The following is a 19,707-nucleotide window of genomic DNA, read 5'->3' on the forward strand; positions in this document are numbered from 1 at the left end:
AGATTTGGACATAGTACGATAGGATTACTTTCTTGATATCCCATTCATTTATATTATCTTATATTCGATCAACAATGACGTATTTTTTAATATTTCTCGTTCAATTAATTTCCCTTACTTATACTGGTAGGATAATTCATTTCAATATTTTAACATATTCTTAGTTGCGTTATTTTAGGTGATGTATCGAATGCTGTGCAAAATCTATATTGCGAACTTGGGTTGAACAATGATAATTTGTGTCCTGTCGACGGTGGGTGGACTTCTTGGAATCTGTGGGGATCCTGTTCTGGAAAATGTGGATTTAAAGGCAAAAGGACCAGATACCGTACTTGTAATAATCCGCTACCTTCTAAAAATGGTGGTCCCTGCATCGGTCCAAGTTATCAAATCGAGAGCTGTGAAATTACTGGTACAATTCAAAAGCTCTTCTACAAATCAATGTATCTTTATAAACATTATGCTTAAATAGCTTTTATTTAGGATGTACGATGAACGATTATGAATATGCCGTTCGTAATCATTCCATACGGAAAGGAGAAATGAAAATTGTAAAGGAGATTCATAAACGGTTACCTGCTCTGATCGAACTGTGTTTCTCTATTGATTGTACATTCTTCCTTGTAAAGAAAATTCTTGGAAGTAACGCGGTAGGAACTATATCTGTATTTATTCTTCACCTGTTGCTGAATTCTTAACTACTAAAAAAAAGAATTTAATGATTTCTTTGTACAAAGATGCATTATTGGAATGCTATGAACTGCGTCAAATACGATGTCGGATGTCCAAGTAAAGAAGCTTAGATAAAACTATGTATATGTGTATTATGATTGTGCTTTGTACAAATAGCAAACAATTTTGTTTAGGACACGGAGGCTGGAATAGCTGGGGAGCTTGGTCATCGTGCAGTGCCAATTGCGGTAGAGGTCAAAAGTATCGTACGCGAATCTGTGACAGTCCTATACCATCGCGTACTGAGTTAACGTGTGTCGGTCCAGCTTTCGAATTGAAAAGCTGCATAGGATTCGATTGCAAGAAACACTCGAGTACTTTGAATGTACATGCATTCGTAGCATGTGCCATGTATCGTTAATTGATATTATCGGTTAATAGTGGGAACATGGACTAATTGGAGTAAATGGAGCATGTGCAACGTACAATGCGGTAATGGTATTCAAATACGAAAACGTTCGTGTTCAGGAATACAGAAAACACAGGACACCTCGTGCGAAGGTTCAACTAGAGATATAAAAGGTTGCAGTATTAAGAATTGTTCCGGTAAGACACAGTTTACTTTACAATAGAGTCCTAAGTCTGAACATACCATATACAATATGATTGTTTATAACTCTCTATTAGTAAACGGTATGTGGTCCTCGTGGACAGTTTGGACATTTTGTTCTTCGAGTTGTGGTATAGGTACGCAATTCAGAAACAGAATGTGTAGCAATCCTTCGCCAAGCGGCAATGGCATATCCTGTTTTGGCTCTGCTTCTGAAATTCGTCAGTGTTTTAATAAACCATGTATAGGTATATTAGAGATTTCGTTAATGTTATCGATAATACGATTAATATTGTCATCGTTTTAATTTTATTTAATTTAAAAGTGAAATCGCACGAAGTAGCACATTTCACAGAAAGAAGTAGTCTTCTTTATACTATAAACGGAAAATCTTCACGGTTGCTTCATATGTATTTGAGATTTTTACCATTGGCACCATTTGGAGTGCTCGTTTATCGAACTGAAAATAATTGTAAAGGATCAATGTGCGATTTTGTGAAACTGTCTTTACAGAATGGAAAAATAGTGCTACTATCTGAAATTTCTGGCTGTACATTGGGTTTAGTTTACGAAGACAAACTAGAAGTACGATAACGAGTTCTTTTTTTTTTTTGTATATTGATAGTTTAATAATTGAAACAAGTTATTGTTTTTAGATTGGAAAGTGGCATATGATATTAGCTGCAATATATGGAACGCGTGGTGTTTTAAGCGTTAACGATGGTCTTCATAAAATTTCTACATTTTCGTGTATTCCGACATTATATAATTTAGATCATACAATGAAAGTAGGAGAAGGATTCCGAGGTCAAATTCAAGAAATAGCCATTAATTTCGCGCCGATTCAACTCCGTGTGCCCAAAGTTGCCCTAATTAATTTTTTAAGAGTATAGCCGATTCTAAATGATGTAATATTTTTAAAAGACGAAATATCATTTAGGAGGAATACAATCAAAAGCACGCAAGCGTTCCTTCCGTTAGTAATAACGTACAATATTCAATGGGAGATGACGAAGAAGGTTTCATTTATGTTAGTTTAACAGAATCAATTGCTGCACCGTGTCCAAAGAATATGGAATTTTGGCAAGTAAGAATATTTGTGTTTAATCCTTTACGCAAAGTTGCGCGAACTGTTAAATCCTATTACGCGATTATAATTTAGATCACATTTGCAATAAAAGCAGAAAATACAAATGGTATTGTAGCAATTATACCAGACGATACCTTGAACAAGTATATCTTACTACTGTTAGAAGAAGGAAAAGTAAAACTTAAATTTCATCAGGGAGCAATTCATGTCTCAGCTGAGAGTACAGAACATATTTTGATAGGAGAGTGGTTCGAGGTAGTGGTGGTTCAAGATGGTAGAAATCTATACATGCAAATTAACGGAAATGAAAAAATATATATACCGTCGATTTCGGAAAAAATGATTACAACTGCGAGTAACATAATCATAGGTGCTATACGTGACGAGATTAGGGTAAATAACACGTGGAAGGCCTATTATTCTCACGTTTGCGACAATGTCTTTTTCTTTACAATAGGAAAAAACATGTCCTAAATGTATAGAAATACCACAAATGAGTTTTATTCTTGGATACCTTAATGTAGATGGGTATGATGTAGATCTTCTATCATTACCAGTTTTAGACACGTCGAGTAAACGTTTTGCGAGCCGCACTATTAGTATATCTGGTAGTAATTATTAATACATTATCTTATTAATAATAATAATTATTATTATTAAACGCTACACTTGCCATACTTTCGAAACATAATTTTGTAAGTTTTTAGACTATTATGAAGAAATGTCGTTACTATTAGGACAACAGCTCAAGATATCGTGCTTCTACGATACAATTCCTCGTGAAAAGGAAATGCATACATTTCCTAAAAAAACATATACTACATGGTTATTAATGGATAAATTATTGCTATTTTATGGAAAGAAGTAAACTCTTTGCATATTTTACAATTTTTTTTGCAAACGTTCTTTTTTTTTTGTAATTATTTATCTTTTATCGAATAGCGACTTTTTCGACCTGAAGGACGATAATCGTGTCAGTACTATTAGTATTGCAAGTTACAAGAGCCGTGACGAAATTGAAAATTTTTATTCGTGTTATATTACTCGTTATAAAAATAAATCGTTCAAAGGTACAGGTCAAGCTCTCTTCACTTTCGGAATTACTGTGATAGATCGAAATAAAGGTGGTACCATTTCATTTACTCTTGAATATCTTGTTTTAATTATGTTCCATAAAAGAAAATGTTAAACTTTTAATTATAGAATTGGAAAATGAATTCTGGAAAGAATGGTGTTTCGTTTGTGGAGTCACAATTACATGTTTTATAATCATGACGGCTTGGTTATTATTAGAAATATTACATGATGCTCGAAATGGGTAAAGTATTAATTTTATAGAAATACAAATTATGTGTCATTGAATTAAATTATACGATTATTTTTTTAGACATGGTTTTTGTAGACTACCACAAATATTTAACAATGAATCTACTTCTATCATACACTTTGTTCAGTCTAAGGATGGAATAGTATTACTTGGTAGTCGACAAGCTGCAAATGAAATTACATCAGGGGTTACAGAAGATAATTTAATTTTTTATCGAGCATACGAAAAGGGAAATGATGCTTATAAAAATTAATTTTTATTTATAGTTTTCAATTCATTCAACAGTAAGTATAATCACGCTTATTAACAATACATTTAAAAAAGCAATATCAACGTTCTCTCAGTCATATGAATATGAGATAATATGATTTTAGTAGAAAAATATTTATGACAACACAAATTAAAATTTAAAAAATATATTTATATAAATATCCCTTCGCAACGCGGTAGCTTGCATTTACAATTAGATACGATACAACAGAGCATTTCATATGCACAGAATAAATGCTGTTTTACAATAAAATATATTGAGCAAGTATTCTCGTTGATATAACATTCAAGTTTATAAAATAGTGAATCGATGAAATAAATAAAATATAGTTTTGCATCTCGTGATACTTACGTTAGTTATGGGTGTATAATTACTCAACTAATGTTTTCCCAAGATTCACCGCTACTGCTATTAGTCACGGAGGAATGTCTCGTTAACTGAGGAAGTTCAAAATGCCATTTTGAATCTTCGTTAATGCAAAATCCATTGGCTATTTCGTAATTCTTCAATGGCGGTCTTGCCTTAATACCTAACGTTGTAGGTCTATTGTTAGGATTTTCATCCAACATCATTTTTAATAAATCATACTAAAAAGATAATAATTAATGCAATTTAATGAAGTTACATCGAGATAAATACATACTCTTGTTTTCTTACTTCGGCTGGGTGGTCGGTGTCGAAGTTGTTTGGAAACACTGACTTTCTCAAATGTAAAAGGGCTGTTATTCTCTCCATTTCGGTAACAAATGGAATCAGAAGTTCAAAAAATATGATTCCTAAGGAATATATATCGACTTTGTAATTGTAGCCTCGTCCTTTCATTTGCTCAGGAGACATATAAAGATGAGTACCCACATACGCGGTATGCGAACTATTCTTTAGAGTAATGTTTTCTTTCTGCGTAGGAGTACGAACTTCGTCGTACCCTTCTGTCATCGCGGTTACAAGACCAAAATCACCAACTTTTATTTTATCATCGAAAGAAAAGAATATATTCGAGGGCTAAAATTCAAAAGTTACACGTGAGAAGTGAAAACTTTTAGTTTTTACAATGTAAAATAAAATTGTAATTTCACGTATTACCTTTAAATCACGATGAATAAGCCCTTGCAAATGAACATACTCCACGGCTTCAACTATTTGCTGAAATATATTCAATACACGACGATAATCTTGCATCGATTGATTTTTTAGCCAATCTCTGAGACTTAGCCTTTGGCACAACTGCATCTGTATATAAAGGAACATTTTCGGAGACCGACGTGTATTCGGCTTGTTATTCAAATCTAAAGAAAATGATCTTTGGCGTTTCCTGTTTTCATCTTTTTTTGAATGTCTAGTATCCGTGTGTTCGAATATGATACTTTCAGAGTGTATATGGTTATCGATTTTAGATAGCATTTTATTAGTTACATTATTCGAATACGATACATTCGAACTTTCGTTACTGCAATTATCAATGCCGCTTATATCTTCATATAGACCCATTGAATGAGATTTTTCAAAGACGATATAGGAATCTTCATCCATATCGCAATGATTCAATGCATCGTAAGCTTCGCACGCACTCTCTACCGACGATTGATCAGTTTGAGAAAGATTGATGCAAACTGAATCAGTAACTTTCATTTCAACATTAGTAGCGTCCGAAGGAAATTCTGTTGGTAATCTTAACTGGTTCAGCCATTTCGGATCATGTTTTTCTTGCCATCCTGCGGGCGGACATTCTAACCATGCATTGAAATATCTCACAATGTTCTGATGGTCCAATTTGGCTAATGCCTTTACTTCTCGCATTACACGCTCTCTCGAAGATTGACTGTAAATCGAACAAAGTGATCGAGAAACTTAAAATTGTTGTATTCGAAAATAGTTAAATTTATTCGAACTTTTAACGAACCTATTCGATAGAGCAATTCTTTTAATAGCGTAATTACAATCATCTATTTTATTTTTTGCTTCGAAAACAACACCATAACCTCCTTTTCCTAAACAATCCACTGGCTCAAAATCTGTGAGGTAACGCGATGTAAAATTATCAATATTTTCTTTGTCACTGCTTATCTGGGGACTATTTTTATTTGTCTCTATATGCCTCTCCACTATTAAAGGCTGGAAAAAACAAATAATTTTAATCTATACGGGTATAAGTTTATTTTATCATATAAATTATGTATAATATACTTTACCGGAAGTACTGCATCTTTAGCAACTGTAGTAGCATTTAATAGACGTTGCGTTAACACAAAGTTAAGTAGAAAAGCAGTAGTAATTGAAATAATGAAAACTTCCTTCCTGTTAAAAATAATTTTCTATTAAAGGTTAGTATTTTGTCTTTTTTCTTAATTTTACATACCACCAATACCACAATGAAACGATTATAACTTGAACCGGTGTCTCGTCATCTTTGCTATGAGTACCATTCGATGTAATTAGTTTTTGCTCTTCTCTTGCGAGCGTTGAATTTGAATTTGTACGATTACACTGTTTGTTGTTATCTAATTGTAATTGATCCTCTGAAAACAGGTAAAACCCATTTCCTGTAAACAAAAATTTATATATCGAAACAAATCATTGTTAATACAAAAAATACTCCACTTGTTTATTATGAAATATAAAAATAATCGATCCGTGACATTTTTATACCGTTTACATATTCGGAATTATACAAAACTGACAATGCAGTGGTACTTTGCGTATCGTTTACTTCAGGTAAAATATCATTATCATCGTTACTGTTTTCCGGACCTGGAAGAGCCTTTATATCTGCGGTAGTAACTGGAATAAGTGGTATTTTATTAAATTTCACATAAAATACTAAATAAAAAATGTTTATTTACTTTTGCAAAAACTTTCATACCACTAGCAGGATAAGGCTGCCATGGATATTTTGAATGCTGTGTATACAGTGGTAATGCTTCTAACGATTTGTGCAGTGCCGCATTTTCTTGTATGTACAACTGGCGATCATGCATACCCAAATAAATGCCCGGGCTTGTTGAAAATTCTGTTTCAGGAAACCATGGCATACTATCAAATAAATTAATTTCCTTCAAATTATTATGCTTATCGTTTTTATCCGCATCTTCACGCCATATGGTAATGATTGGAGAATCAAACTAGCAAGATGTAAATACAATCAATATAATGTAGAGGTTGGATAAAATGTATTCATTCTATATGTAATCAAAACCAACCTTGTATTGCCACAATTTTACAGTAGGATTGTTTCTATTGATAGCCCAAATTAATCCATCGGGAATGACAACTTTAATTTCAATATCTAAAACTTGATCTTCAGCTTTGTTTCGACAATAATTATTAGAATTAGAGACCGATACTAAATTATGCTGTCCAACACTGAAGTTCCACCTATTTAAATATAAGTTCTTTAAATATTATCTTGGTCTTATTAACGATAGCCTCAAAGTTTCAAACTACGCGACATTACAACTTACCTTTCGATGCCGGTACGCGGTTCAACAGCTCTTACCGTTTGTTGAAATCGTTGAATGATAAGCACGTCCTGTTCGATATACGATTCTCCTCTCGTATTATTAGTACAACCATTTATTCCACACTCGTATAATACTTTGCCTGTTGTACTTGAAACGCCTGTTAGGAAAACAGTCCTGTCATTCGTATATCTATAAATAATTTTCAATACGAAATGTGTCGTATAAAATATACATTTAAAAATATTTACCATACGATTTCACTTCTCTGCCACCAGAAAATACTAAGTTGTCGGAATACCGAAAAGATGAATCTAATAACTGTACAGCAGATATCGGTATTGCTTCTAAATTTTCCCCATCAAATTTGTATAATCCACCTCTCAAAGATGGTATCAAACGAACCCACTGTCCATTATCGTTCAACTACAAAGAATGATCGGGGTACTTTAATGTTGGTTATCAATTAATTTAACATAATTTTTCTAATTTGATAACAGCTGGTTAATAGTCCTTGCAATAGTTGCTTCTTAACATTTAATGTTCACATACTTCTCTGCGATGAATACTCGATGACAGCATAGGTCCTCCATTCAAATCTAAGGTCCATTGTTTCTTTCCTAAATTATTAGCATCTAAAGCAGATATTTTTCCATCCAATGTGCTCACAAACAATAAACTGAAAAAAAAAATACATAACGTGTTTCAGAAAATTCTAAATACAATACTCTCCTTATTTACCTAATTTCAATCATAGTTAAATAGAGACAGAGGAAAACACCGAATAAGACAATAACTTATTAAAATACTTTTAATGATAACGAAACATTTCACGTTATATAATTTGTATAATTTTAGCTTTTTTTTTTATTTAAATCGTCGTACTTTTTCTTTCATACAAATAATACTTGTTAGGCAATTCTTAGTGAGAAATTATGTAAATAATAATCGATCGAAATAAACAAGACATGCTCAGACTAAAGTATCAATAGTTGAATCTAAATAGGATTAAATCGAAGTAACCATTTATTATTTACCTGCGCGAAGATTTTCGTTCGCAAGACGTCAATTGATTTGTATCATCGCTGTCAATCAGCGGGAATATAAATAAAAGCATATACAACAAAAGAAACCATATTCGTTTCCAAAAATGCGCGTTAGACATTTTCTAAGTGCGGAACGATTGATTACTTAAATACTTCATTTTGTTGGGACGTTTACGTGGAATAACGCAGACGACATTTTATCCCGATATTTCATTAAAATACGATAGATATTGGTCAATTGAGGTCCACCGATGAACCATGGTAAGCTCTGATAACAACAAATATAAATTCTAGCGCCATCTCGTAAAGACTATATTGTATAGTTGACTGTTACAACTGTACGTAACACGTAGTCGCGTATGATACAGTCTTCATGGATACAGTTCAACTAAGAACAGACACATTTGTAGTCATTACATTTCATGTTTCACAATAAATAAATTTTATGTTACCGTTCAGTGACATTCTCAGTTTCATCTGAAATAACGTTGAAACATTTTCTTCAATAGTTTTTAACTATAAACTAATCTTTTTACGTAGCTGAAAAGTAGATAACAAAGTAATATACAGGGTGTCCTAAAAATGTTGTAATACCTTGAAATAGGTGATTCGGGAGGTGATTTGAAACAATTTTTTCCTTAGCGAAAATGTTATCCGAAATGTTATAAATTATAAATAAATAAAAATGAATTGTTATCTAGGAAGAGATATTCTGTTCCATCTGTCTGAAATGCAATCGTCTGAATCTAGTGATTTTAGAATCGGTTGGTAATTGCTATGCACAGCCATCTAGTTGAGGGTTCGGAAAACGTGACCACACGTCGTCCAATTATTATACTTTTCTACGCTACCGAAGTTTGCCAGATGGAAGCAGTGAAGTGTCGTATAAAGAATACCTTTGTCGATTTTATCAAACGAATTCTTCGAGGTAAGGGATGAACGACGTGAAAGTGTAGAATTTCGCTACGAAATCACGGTGAATTTTATGCCAATTGTCGACAGGCGAGCAAAAGTTTTTCTCTGTTTTTTTTTTTCTACAAATTGTCGCGATAATATCTGTCCTTTCCTCCAGCCATACCTGAAAGTACAATAATAGACTTGGCTGGAACCTGCAGCCTGATTAAATAAATAGTATTGTCTATCTCCCGAAGTGCTCTACCAGCAGCAGTAACCCAACTACCTTTCCGCTCGGCACAAATAGATTCAATCAAATCCAACGAAACTTTTTGCCGTTTTATTAAGAGTTCCAAGACACATAACCTTGTTAACTGTGTGCAGTGTTTGTTCGCAGTTTAATTTTGATTGTAAGGTACTCTTATTTTATCAGCTAAGTAGTCTTCTAGCTAATAAATTACACAGAAATGTTTTGTTTCAACGAAAATTGATTCGTCTAATCGATCATGCTATTATGATTAATATCATTCATTATGTTAACAAATTTTTTCTTAATTTTATTTACTTTTACCGTCTTAAGATATTTTATAAATCGAACAAATGTTGAACGTGACATTCTTTTATTCCAATGAAAATATCCAGTGTTATAAACCATAACGCAGCTGTTCAGACAAGTTAATTTTCAAAGGTTGTATCATTTTGATTCACAGTGTAAAAAATATGGAGGGTCAACAATTTTGTTTGCGGTGGCACAATTTTCAAAACACATTGTTGAGCTCTCTTCCTAAACTGCTAGACGGTGGCTATTTAACAGATGTCACATTGAGCGCCGGCGGTAGACATATACACGCGCATAAAATTATACTTTCAGCTTGCAGTTACTATTTTAAAGAATTATTTAAGGTATCGACTGCACAATTTTCTAAATTATTAAACGCACTTTACTGATATTGTCACCAATGAGATTTCAAATGATTCGACTATTGTATTATATCGATGAAAATAAATTTTTAGGATTTAAGTTCTTTGCAACATCCTGTAATCGTATTACCAGGCATGGAATATGCGAATTTATGCGCATTAGTTACATTTATGTATAACGGCGAAGTGAATATTTATCAAGAACAATTACCTGCGCTTTTGGCTATGGCTGATACTCTGCATATTCGTGGCCTAGCTGACATTGCCGGGGTAAGGAAATTCATCTATGTTTTCATTAATATAGTAAACGTACAAAGCAGCAATTGCGCAAAATATTTTTGACTGGTAAGTTCGCATCATAGTTAACGATACCTTAGGATTCTAATATCTTATTATTTTGTTTGAATGAGTATTTTTTTATTCTTGGAATACAGTAAGTCCTCGACTTATGTGGTTAATTCGTTACAGAGTTTTCTGTGTCAGCTGAGTCGTACAAATTTAATTTGGAAAAAGCTTAAAACAAAAGTAAGGCATCGAGAAAAATTAACATAAGAATAAAAATGTAATAACATTGTTTACAAGATGACAGGGACATAAGAAGGAGCACAACTGTATAACTCGAGGACTCGTTGTACTATACTTTTGTCTGTTATTTTTTCTACAACTGTTCTACCAAACCTCTTGTTTTAATGCTTTGCTCATCAAAAGCATGATTGCGTTTCAAGTACAAATACTATGCGATTAACTTTCTACAAAGTTCGGAAGAACGTAATACAAATTAAAATAAAACGTAATCGTTCACTTTTAGTCGTGAAAAAATCTTATTTTAAAATTTAGCGGCATTAATTTCGAAGCAATAATTGCATCGTATTGTAGCAACAGGTAATCGGTATTATTCGATAAATTATTATTCCTTGTCTAACAAAGCTTGCCTTGGTGTGAATTGTATAAAACATAAGTAACAAAGCATGTATTTTCTTCAGTGCCATATATAAACATTAGCGATTCCTTCCTGGTTACTTCCTTACGTAACATATTCTCCAGAATTATAAATACGTTTTATGTTGACAAAATCACACTTTCATTGTGCAGTTCGCAGTAATCATAGTAATATTAATGTACCTTGTTAATTGAATTTAACAAAGTATTTGGATTTCCATATTTTATAGAATAAAATTTATGCTTATCTTTTTTCTGGATTACATTTATAGTACATTATTTCGTTACTTATCGCATTTCCCACGATATATTCATACATTGCATGCAAAACATTAAACAATTAAATGTGTTGAAAGATGCTCCAATATTAAATATTACTTCCTTAATAGAGTATCATAAGAAAGTAATATCTAAAACAAATTACATATTCGCTTCTTCCTTTCTTAATCTTTATATTACCCTATGATCGTGTTGTTTTGTTCAGGTCACTTAAATACATTCACTGTCGTTCCTCAAGAAGTACCTCACGAAGGAATTACCTACTACACATATTATGTTCATGCGTGCATCGAAGGAACGATAATGAATATAAACGATATCCACGAGATCAAGGTCGTTGTGTGTGTTGCAACTAAATGCAAGTGGATGCATCCCATGGAACCTTTCCCCATAGAATGAGTTTACAGGTATATCTAAAATAGCTTTTTCCAAGAATCTCTACACGAACTAAACCAAACTTTCGGTAGATATTTTAGAACGATCAACTCGTTTTTTTACATATGTACTTTGCATTACAATAATGCTTAATACTTTAGTCAAGAGTGGCTATAACAAATATTTAGAATTGATGTATAAATATTTAACAGTCTTATTTTTATTAAAAGGACAGAGAAAAGCAGTGCATGAATAATTTTTACACAGAATAACATACTAGTATAAGACACACCATAAAAATAAATGATAAAAATGATAAAACTGTAGTTTAAATTTGATTATTTTCAAGAATTAGTATATTAGAATTATTATGGAACATACGATACTCTCAAAACTTTAGGGATAAAACTCTGCCGATATTTGTTTAACACTAAACAAAATGTTTAACGATCTTCGAGGCTAGGTAGAACAGATAATTTGATACTCTTCGGTGCCTATCGTAAAAATAAAAGCTGAAACGTGTGAGAGTGAAGAGAATCGTAGCCAATATTCGAGTCTGAAAATTAAATGTTTCGTGTTTGGAAAATTATAATTTGCTTCCTTCCTTCGTTTACAGAAAAATTCGAGACACGACAATGGTTTATACGTCCAAACACCATCGACGCAATTACAAGAGAAAACATTACCCGAAGCACCGATAAAGAAAGAAAATAAAGACAGTGTCACGAGCGGAGAGTCCTTAGAAACAGTTTTGGCAACAGATGTAACGGAAAATATAGAAGAACCATTTAATGATCAAGAAAGTATATCGTACTGCGTGAAAACTAAGCCTTATTACTCCATTAATGCAAAACTAAATCAAAGAGAAAAAGTCAGTATTCCTTCTGTTAATACTTCGCCCAACAAGTACGCCGAGCAAGGATATTCGGATAGCGGAATGGATGAAGGTACACCAATTTTAGAAGATCAAATTACTCCGGTAGAAGAAACAAAACCACCACCTGTTTGGGACACAAATTTCAAATTTCTTACTAGTTCCGTGGCCGGAAGAACTTCACAAAATTACAATAAATCCAGTGTCACTTGCCTTATCTGTGGAAAACAATTAAGTAATCAATATAATTTGCGGGTACATATGGAAACTCATAGTAATAGTTCGTATAGCTGTACGGCCTGTTCGCACGTATCAAGATCGCGAGACGCACTCCGGAAACACGTTTCGTATAGACATCCAGTGGCTTCGCCACAAAAACGTTCGCGATATAATACACCCAAACCCTAATAGTTATTATTTGCATAGACGAATATCTTGTATTAATTCATGCCCTTATTTTAGGTTACCTAATTTGTCTAAAAAGTTAACGTTGTTATTCAAGTCGATTATTAACTTAAAAATTGAGAATTAAAATTAAAGGTTAGGAAATGAATTTTCTGATTTTCATTATTTATTGCTTCAGGGTAATTCTCTTTTAAGTACCGGATTTTCAATTGAGAAAAGGTCAAATCGTTATGAAAGTATTTCGATTTTTATTGTTAAGTTTTTAAAGCGCTTCCTTATTTAAATTACACGCTTCGTGTAATTATACTTCAGTCACATTATCATAATTTAGTTGGAACAATGTCCAATATAGCGTTGTTAAGTACAATGAATTACAAAAAAAAAAAAGAAAAAAAAGAGAAGCAATATAAAGACTACCCGATTTATATAATCCCTCAACTGCGTTTCCATGGAAAAGGTAAACGTTGCTGTTGAATATTTTATTAAACGAGTGAATTTAGGAGGCGATTCTATAAAAACTTATGTACCTCATCTTTTTAAGAGACATTCAGTACTAGACTGATTAAGAATAAGTCAAATTATAGTAACACCTCAATTATTTTGTTTTTAAATGTACAAATAACTTAAAGTGTGATCACGTTCCTCGAGACCCTTAGTGTTCGAATTGTTACTGTTTTCTTGTTATCGTTACACTGTTTCAATAAAGACAACAGAGTAGGACAAATTTGTTCGTTTTGAGTTTTTTTTTCACAGATAATTCTTTTTACAATCACCCAGTCAAAAATTGACGAATTAAAAACGGTATACTGCGTCAGTCATACTGTAAACATTTAAAAAAATAATTACAGCATGTAGAAACTTTATTTGTAATTGACACTGCGCAAAAATGTAAAATAGATACGTGCGGTAATTTCGTTTGTAAAGTTTACGCATTTTGATTGTTTGAAAAATCGAATATAAAAGGATCACAGTAAAGTCCGATTAAGGTCAAAAATCGTATTAAAAAATAATATACAATATCCATTCGCTATCGACTACAAAATAAATAAAATGCATTCAAAGATAAGCTCTTTAAAAAAAAAAATTAAAAACAGATAAATATTTCAAAAAATTAATTAAATCTTTTCTATACGCCATATTTTAGTATTGCAGTCCTGTCCGACTGAGATCAATGTTTCCTCATCGATCCAAACTAAACGCGTTATTTGACTTTGTGGATGAGCATCTGAAACAAAAAATGTACAACGGCGCGAAATAAACAATTTGAAAAGCAGTACAAAGAAATAATTACAATAATTATTCTCACTTTTAATGATGGTATGCTTCGCTGGATTTGTTACGCTCCAGATAATAATCGTTGTATCAAGACTACCGCTTGCAACCATATCTGAATTGGGAGACCATGCTACGGAATTAACTCTTGCATTGTGGAAGCCCCATTCCCTATTATGTGCAAGCTGCAACATTATATTTTATCAAAATATGTCTTGTTAAATTTATTCTATACGCAACGATATCTTTTAAGCGAAGGCTCTACTCACCCTCTAAAAATCCCATAAGCGTTTAGGAGGAGCAACCGTTACAAACAAATTCATGTATAAGATATATAGGTACTAGCAGTTATGCGTATATGTATATCGCCAGTGAAAGATATTATTCGCACTATGCGCATTAAAAGCATAAGGTATAATTTAGTAGCAGTAGCAATAGGGAGACTCTGCGTTAAATAACTATTTAATAAGAAACATTGAATTCAAAAGAAGCTAGTATCCTACTTGCAACTGTACATTTTATAATTTCTTCGAATCGTGTAGTAATTTTTACCTTATATTCTGGAACAACATAAAGGATCACTTTTCTGTTTGCGTCGCAAGCTACCAAGTATTTGCTATCAGGACTGTAAGAGGCGTCCGTCACTGGACCTAAATGTTCCAATTCAGTTTTCGGAGACAGGTTCGTACCCGACAGTGTATAGATACGAACCTAAAAATTAAACATTCTCGTATCATGTTTTCGTAATAAGTAAATTAAAGTAGTAGATTAAATTTAATGAACGTACTGTATTGTCTGATGTAGCACCTATGGCTACATCACCATTTTCTTGATTAATCGATACGCAAGAAGGTTCGTAATCGATAGGTACACTCGATACCTTCCGGCCATCTTGAGTTACGGTGATCTAGAAATAGATTTATTATTAACTAATTATTACCCGCTAAAGTAAATGATCAATTGAAGAGAACCATCATCTATCGTGTACATTGCCAGTGATAACGAAATCTTACCTGTCGAATAGTTGCAATTACGACTATATCATTGTAAATATCTAAACCTCGCGGTTGAGAGTCTAGTTTAACTACAGACGTGTCCACATATGCATTTGTAGGTATTTCAATGGTTCTCAAGGTGTCGTCGATACCAGCGGTATAAAGTAAGTTCTTAGCAGCTTTCATCCCGTTAATTTGGTTTCCGTGACCGTGGCCCTGAACACGATCGTTCTCTCCCGTTTGTGCATTCCAATTGGTAATATAACCATCATGAGATCCAGTATAAATTGTACTTCTGTCAGGACTCAAAGTTAATACTGTTATCGGTTTATTATGACCCTGCAAAGCAAAACAAATGAAACAATGTCCTTTAATACAGTGATTCTCTTACACGACCGAATTCTCATTACCTTTATTATTCTAATCGGTTTCTCGGGATTGTCAACATCCAGATAATTAATGAATCCACTTAGAGATACGGACAGCAAATGATTTCCTTGCCATAAACAACTGACCTAGAAAAGACGAGTTTCATTATATTCTTACAAAGATTATTCTCCAAGTATTTTAACTATGATCATTTTAACGAAAACACGACATACCTGTTGATCATCGACTGTTGAACCCATATTGAACTCGCTAACCAACGAGCGAGTTTCTACATCCCATAGTTTACATGTTTTATCACCGGAGGCAGTTAATAATTGTGTTCCATCGGGTTTCCAAGCTATCTATAGAAATCGTAAAAAAGTAATCAAAAACACGTACAAAGCTCACGTTAAACCTCAGAATCAAAGAATATTTGACTTGCTTACTCCGTATACTCCACCTTGATGGGCGGGTGATCCTACTTCTCCAACTAAATCGGAGGTTGTACCATCATAAATGAACACTTTCCCGTCAAATCCTGCGGATGCGAACAGATTGCCGCTGGGAGAGTAACGCACGGCCTGCACGAATCTGGTATGGTCCTGCTTTGTCATTCTGTATAAGCGATAAATAATAGTGTCGAGTATTAATCGTAATTAACGTCATTCGATTATTAAAATTAATCGTACTCGATACGATACATACTTGAACTTAAATGGCGGGCCTTCGAAAATAGCAATGGTATTGTCTTCGCTCCCGGTGATTAGTCTAAACGGTCTTGCCGGTCTGAAGTCGCACGAATTAATTGGCTTACTCTGACCAGAAATTTCACCTACAGATGTACCGGTTTCCGCCATGAATACATGACCAAATCTAAAGTCACGTATAAAAATTAGAACCATTACTTATGCTGAAACTACACTGGAAAAACAGCGTCGCTCACCTTTCTCTTCCCTCCCCGACTACTACCATACGCTGATTATCGGGTGACCATGCTATATCTTTAATAGGTCCTCCGATAGGATGGAATTCATTCTTCAAAATATGTTCTTTGTTAACGGTGTCCCAAATACGTACTTTACCCGATTGATCTGTAACATAGAACGTTATATATTTTCTATGTATTATTACGTACAGATAATTTATTCTCTAAGTATGCTCTTGTAATATTTTACACACCACCCGAAGCTATATAAAATCCACTCGGAGAATATTTAGCGACGTTAACCGGACAAGAATGTTCCGTATAAATGTCTGCGATAGCTGGATTCTAAAAATTCAAAACAATTGAAACAAGACGGAATTTAAAAAATTTATTCAGATTTAAAACAGGATATTATTATGATACTCACATCGATGTTTCTAATAATGACGCTATTTCCATTAGTGTATAAAAAATTCTTTCCTTTCGTATCTCCTCCTAGTACAAGAGGTTGTCCTCTCTGTGTCCTGGGTAGTGTAGCAAATATGTACTCTGCAAGTACAATATAGACCTTGATTAATGTCTTCCAATGCAATACCAATTAGACAATAAAAATAGTACGCCTCATTCGATAAAATATATAAAAAGAAAGATTGAATAAAATACAAAATAGAATTTAATTTCCAGTCAAATTATAATTTGGGAAGAATACTCGAATATTAGCATATATCTGTCGGATGAAACTAAAATATACTTCCTCCATTCATTGGCATAAGTCCAGTGTGTAATATTTCAAATTATTTTGAGCGTGTAAACTGTATATCAGTCTAAAATATCAATTATTTTACCATGTACGAATAACACAATTTAAGATTGTCATTTTTTTTTAACGTTAACAAACATATTTACAACGTTATATTGTATTCTCTTATATTGTAAATCTCTTTACATAAATTTATATACAAGTATAATTTTCCGGTAGTTTCTTTATCGATATCGTTACAATTATAATTCCTGTATTTTATTTCATCTGCAAAATTGAATCGAATTGTATCTGATAAGCTTCGGTTATCTCAATTATCTGCACTATCTAGAATTAGACAATAAAAATGTTAGGTTTAAAATGGTGCGATATAAATTGCCACGGCGCGACACAGGAACCGTGTTACAAAATGAAAAATGAAAATTATATAGCGTCCGTTTAAGTGGTAAATCTTGCAAATAAATAAAAATGAAAAAATAATTGGTTTGTTTGCAGTTTATCGTGACACCACGTATCTGATAATCACCGATACATTTGAAGTGTTATGATTCGGCTTGAGATAAGCAACCGGAAAATTGAATGACTCGATATTCACACAAAACAGATGGCAATACACTGCTGGATAAATACTAATAGCCGACGAAACGCTTACGTGTCACTTACTTGTTTCATATGACATCTTTATTCCGTTTATTTCTTTTAAATAATACTTGAAAAAACTCAACAACGAGAATCAGTTCAATGCCTCCTTCGTGTCGTTTTCTGCCGCCCCCCCCAAACACTTTTCACCGAAATACTTGTTCCGCCCTTGCCTTATTTAGTCGAAGCATCGATCACGACGAGCGAGATGGCAAACATAACGACTGACAGCGACCCCCGCAGCGCTGCCCCCTGCTAGCAGCCAATCTCAATTATACTGATACAGGTTTTAGTATCAGTGGGGCGCTATCGGTGGGAGAATGCCCAAGTTTGTACTGAAATTAGTTTGCACTGTTCCCGCTAGATGGCGACTGCGACGTCGGTAAAAGTGTGTGTAGTGACGGTGATTCCCACCGATGACGCCACAGTACAAAAACCCACTAGGGACTTTTTCGTCCAAACAGTTGTACACCACACATCCGAACCGAACGTAATCTGCGGTGATCTGTGGATCGTTCGTTGAGACGTGCCACCTGAGATTCGATCAATTATCCTCTTTAATTCTTTTTCTCTATCGTCTTCGTCATGTCAAACATTAAATTTGGCGATTATCCTGCAGAATACGATCCAGCAAAACATGGTCCTTACGATCCTGCTCGATATTACGGAAAACGTAAGTTTTATCGACTAATTTTCCGTCTAAACTTCCGATTGAAAATTAATTAATTATCAAATATCGTATATTTACAGCTGATACCCCTTTCAGCGACTTGAAACTTAAAGAAGTGCCTGCATGGATTGGACGACGCGAGAAGGGACCCCGTCAACTTATGGGATTATTTTCCCGAGGTACATATTTTATCGCAGTTGCCATTATATCGTGGCCCAAAAATTGCATAACGATCGTTTTATTCCAAAGCCTTTTTCTTGTTAACCTTATTACAAAAGTGAAATATTTCTCTTCATATCCGCGTAAGATACCTTTGAAACTTGTCATTCATCTCTAGTCTTGACATAGATGAAAACCTATAATTAATTCCCTATAATTCGTTATACCGGCGAAACGAGTTTAGATCGTTTCTGCTTAAGATGCGTTAATATAAAAAATGATGAGAAAAATATTTCTATTACGTTATTAGCGGAACGTAATTCAAAATAGAATTATTGTTAATTTACAGCTTTTTGGCGTTGGCAGCATAAGTATGTACTGCCTAAAAAAACTGGTATAGCTCCGATTGCTCAAATTGTAGTTGGAGGATCTATGTTTTTCTATTATTTGAATTACTATCGTATCAGTAAGTAAAAATTTTAAAATAAACTTTAAATATCATATCATAATACAGTTGTATAAATATATATTATTTTAAACAAATATCATGTTTTGATTTTCAGGGGGTCACAGGAATTACAAGTACCACTAAAGTTTGACTTCGTTATCGAGCACGTGTTCGTTAAAAATAGAATATTACTACGATATATATTAGTTAACTAAAAGGAGTTAAAAATTTTGAACGCTTGTAAAGTGAAATAAAGATTCTTTAAACATGTAACCATGTATTATATGAAATTAATTAGATTAAGAACTTTCG

General features: G+C 33.3%; 5 protein-coding genes across 13 annotated transcripts; 3 read left to right on the forward strand and 2 right to left on the reverse strand.

Annotated features, from left to right (window-relative positions):
* The first annotated feature begins 74 nt into the window (after positions 1–74).
* Positions 75–3,243, forward strand: LOC128894850 (uncharacterized). The gene is made up of 13 exons (XM_054156862.1): positions 75–79; positions 165–412; positions 484–650; positions 738–789; positions 867–1,046; positions 1,114–1,278; positions 1,360–1,530; positions 1,608–1,867; positions 1,939–2,145; positions 2,223–2,369; positions 2,445–2,765; positions 2,830–2,980; positions 3,080–3,243. Exons 1-13 carry the CDS (start codon positions 75–77, stop codon positions 3,238–3,240), a joined length of 2,235 nt encoding a protein of 744 aa, XP_054012837.1. The 3' UTR covers positions 3,241–3,243.
* Positions 1,027–8,807, reverse strand: LOC128894457 (eukaryotic translation initiation factor 2-alpha kinase). 6 transcript variants are annotated; one of them, XR_008461556.1, is made up of 15 exons: positions 8,463–8,806; positions 7,978–8,104; positions 7,677–7,851; positions 7,429–7,585; positions 7,168–7,342; positions 6,831–7,089; positions 6,617–6,748; positions 6,327–6,510; positions 6,160–6,265; positions 5,871–6,082; positions 5,054–5,789; positions 4,628–4,972; positions 4,322–4,557; positions 1,325–1,494; positions 1,027–1,239 (listed from the first exon to the last, which is right to left on the reverse strand). XR_008461556.1 is itself a non-coding variant. In XM_054156179.1 (14 exons), exons 1-13 carry the CDS (start codon positions 8,588–8,590, stop codon positions 4,345–4,347), a joined length of 2,949 nt encoding a protein of 982 aa, XP_054012154.1. In that variant the 5' UTR covers positions 8,591–8,806; the 3' UTR covers positions 1,268–1,494; positions 4,322–4,344. The 6 variants fall into 6 exon arrangements, 4 of the variants coding, with proteins under 4 accessions (XP_054012154.1, XP_054012156.1, XP_054012155.1 ...); XR_008461557.1 differs by lacking the exon at positions 1,027–1,239 and adding an exon at positions 2,887–2,977 and having other exon boundaries at positions 1,268–1,494; positions 8,463–8,807; XM_054156179.1 differs by lacking the exon at positions 1,027–1,239 and having other exon boundaries at positions 1,268–1,494.
* A 439-nt stretch (positions 8,808–9,246) lies between these two features.
* Positions 9,247–13,882, forward strand: LOC128895125 (protein abrupt-like). 4 transcript variants are annotated; one of them, XM_054157402.1, is made up of 5 exons: positions 9,252–9,399; positions 9,544–9,780; positions 10,076–10,268; positions 10,380–10,556; positions 12,496–13,882. In XM_054157402.1, the coding sequence occupies exons 3-5, from the start codon at positions 10,086–10,088 to the stop codon at positions 13,159–13,161; spliced, it is 1,026 nt and encodes a 341-aa protein (XP_054013377.1). In that variant the 5' UTR covers positions 9,252–9,399; positions 9,544–9,780; positions 10,076–10,085; the 3' UTR covers positions 13,162–13,882. The 4 variants fall into 4 exon arrangements, with proteins under 4 accessions (XP_054013375.1, XP_054013377.1, XP_054013376.1 ...); XM_054157400.1 differs by lacking the exon at positions 9,544–9,780 and having other exon boundaries at positions 9,247–9,399; XM_054157401.1 differs by lacking the exon at positions 9,252–9,399 and having other exon boundaries at positions 9,407–9,780.
* LOC128895124 (actin-interacting protein 1) lies at positions 13,339–18,303 on the reverse strand. The gene is made up of 13 exons (XM_054157399.1): positions 18,143–18,303; positions 17,147–17,268; positions 16,974–17,064; positions 16,738–16,885; positions 16,500–16,667; positions 16,241–16,409; positions 16,028–16,156; positions 15,836–15,940; positions 15,444–15,764; positions 15,218–15,337; positions 14,983–15,141; positions 14,465–14,615; positions 13,339–14,383 (listed from the first exon to the last, which is right to left on the reverse strand). The coding sequence occupies exons 1-13, from the start codon at positions 18,156–18,158 to the stop codon at positions 14,274–14,276; spliced, it is 1,809 nt and encodes a 602-aa protein (XP_054013374.1). The 5' UTR covers positions 18,159–18,303; the 3' UTR covers positions 13,339–14,273.
* Positions 18,304–18,581: 278 nt separating this feature from the next.
* Positions 18,582–19,668, forward strand: LOC128894989 (putative ATP synthase subunit f, mitochondrial). The gene is made up of 4 exons (XM_054157147.1): positions 18,582–18,791; positions 18,869–18,967; positions 19,297–19,413; positions 19,511–19,668. Exons 1-4 carry the CDS (start codon positions 18,704–18,706, stop codon positions 19,537–19,539), a joined length of 333 nt encoding a protein of 110 aa, XP_054013122.1. The 5' UTR covers positions 18,582–18,703; the 3' UTR covers positions 19,540–19,668.
* The last annotated feature ends 39 nt before the right edge of the window (positions 19,669–19,707 follow it).

Source organism: Hylaeus anthracinus, unplaced genomic scaffold (assembly GCF_026225885.1).
Source record: "Hylaeus anthracinus isolate JK02 unplaced genomic scaffold, UHH_iyHylAnth1.0_haploid 4, whole genome shotgun sequence".
Lineage (NCBI taxonomy): Eukaryota > Metazoa > Arthropoda > Insecta > Hymenoptera > Colletidae > Hylaeus > Hylaeus anthracinus.

Bases quoted from the DNA above. Each gene is read 5' to 3' on its own strand.
- LOC128894850 (XM_054156862.1), top strand. The intron at 413-483 runs GTACAATTCAAA...GCTTTTATTTAG, and splicing joins CGAGAGCTGTGAAATTACTG to GATGTACGATGAACGATTAT. The intron at 2,370-2,444 runs GTAAGAATATTT...ATTATAATTTAG, and splicing joins AGAATATGGAATTTTGGCAA to ATCACATTTGCAATAAAAGC.
- LOC128894457 (XM_054156179.1), bottom strand. From the start codon at position 8,590: ATGTCTAACGCGCATTTTTGGAAACGAATATGGTTTCTTTTGTTGTAT. The intron at 7,852-7,977 runs GTATGTGAACAT...CATTCTTTGTAG, and splicing joins CGAGTATTCATCGCAGAGAA to TTGAACGATAATGGACAGTG. The intron at 7,090-7,167 runs GTTGGTTTTGAT...ACATCTTGCTAG, and splicing joins TAAAATTGTGGCAATACAAG to TTTGATTCTCCAATCATTAC.
- LOC128895125 (XM_054157400.1), top strand. From the start codon at position 10,086: ATGGAGGGTCAACAATTTTGTTTGCGGTGGCACAATTTTCAAAACACA. The intron at 10,269-10,379 runs GTATCGACTGCA...ATAAATTTTTAG, and splicing joins ATTTTAAAGAATTATTTAAG to GATTTAAGTTCTTTGCAACA. The intron at 10,557-12,495 runs GTAAGGAAATTC...CTTCGTTTACAG, and splicing joins GCCTAGCTGACATTGCCGGG to AAAAATTCGAGACACGACAA.
- LOC128895124 (XM_054157399.1), bottom strand. The intron at 16,410-16,499 runs GTATGTATCGTA...TCGCTTATACAG, and splicing joins GGCCCGCCATTTAAGTTCAA to AATGACAAAGCAGGACCATA. The intron at 14,616-14,982 runs GTAAAAATTACT...ATAATGTTGCAG, and splicing joins ATGTTGTTCCAGAATATAAG to CTTGCACATAATAGGGAATG.
- LOC128894989 (XM_054157147.1), top strand. From the start codon at position 18,704: ATGTCAAACATTAAATTTGGCGATTATCCTGCAGAATACGATCCAGCA. The intron at 18,968-19,296 runs GTACATATTTTA...GTTAATTTACAG, and splicing joins TATGGGATTATTTTCCCGAG to CTTTTTGGCGTTGGCAGCAT. The intron at 19,414-19,510 runs GTAAGTAAAAAT...TTTGATTTTCAG, and splicing joins TTTGAATTACTATCGTATCA to GGGGTCACAGGAATTACAAG.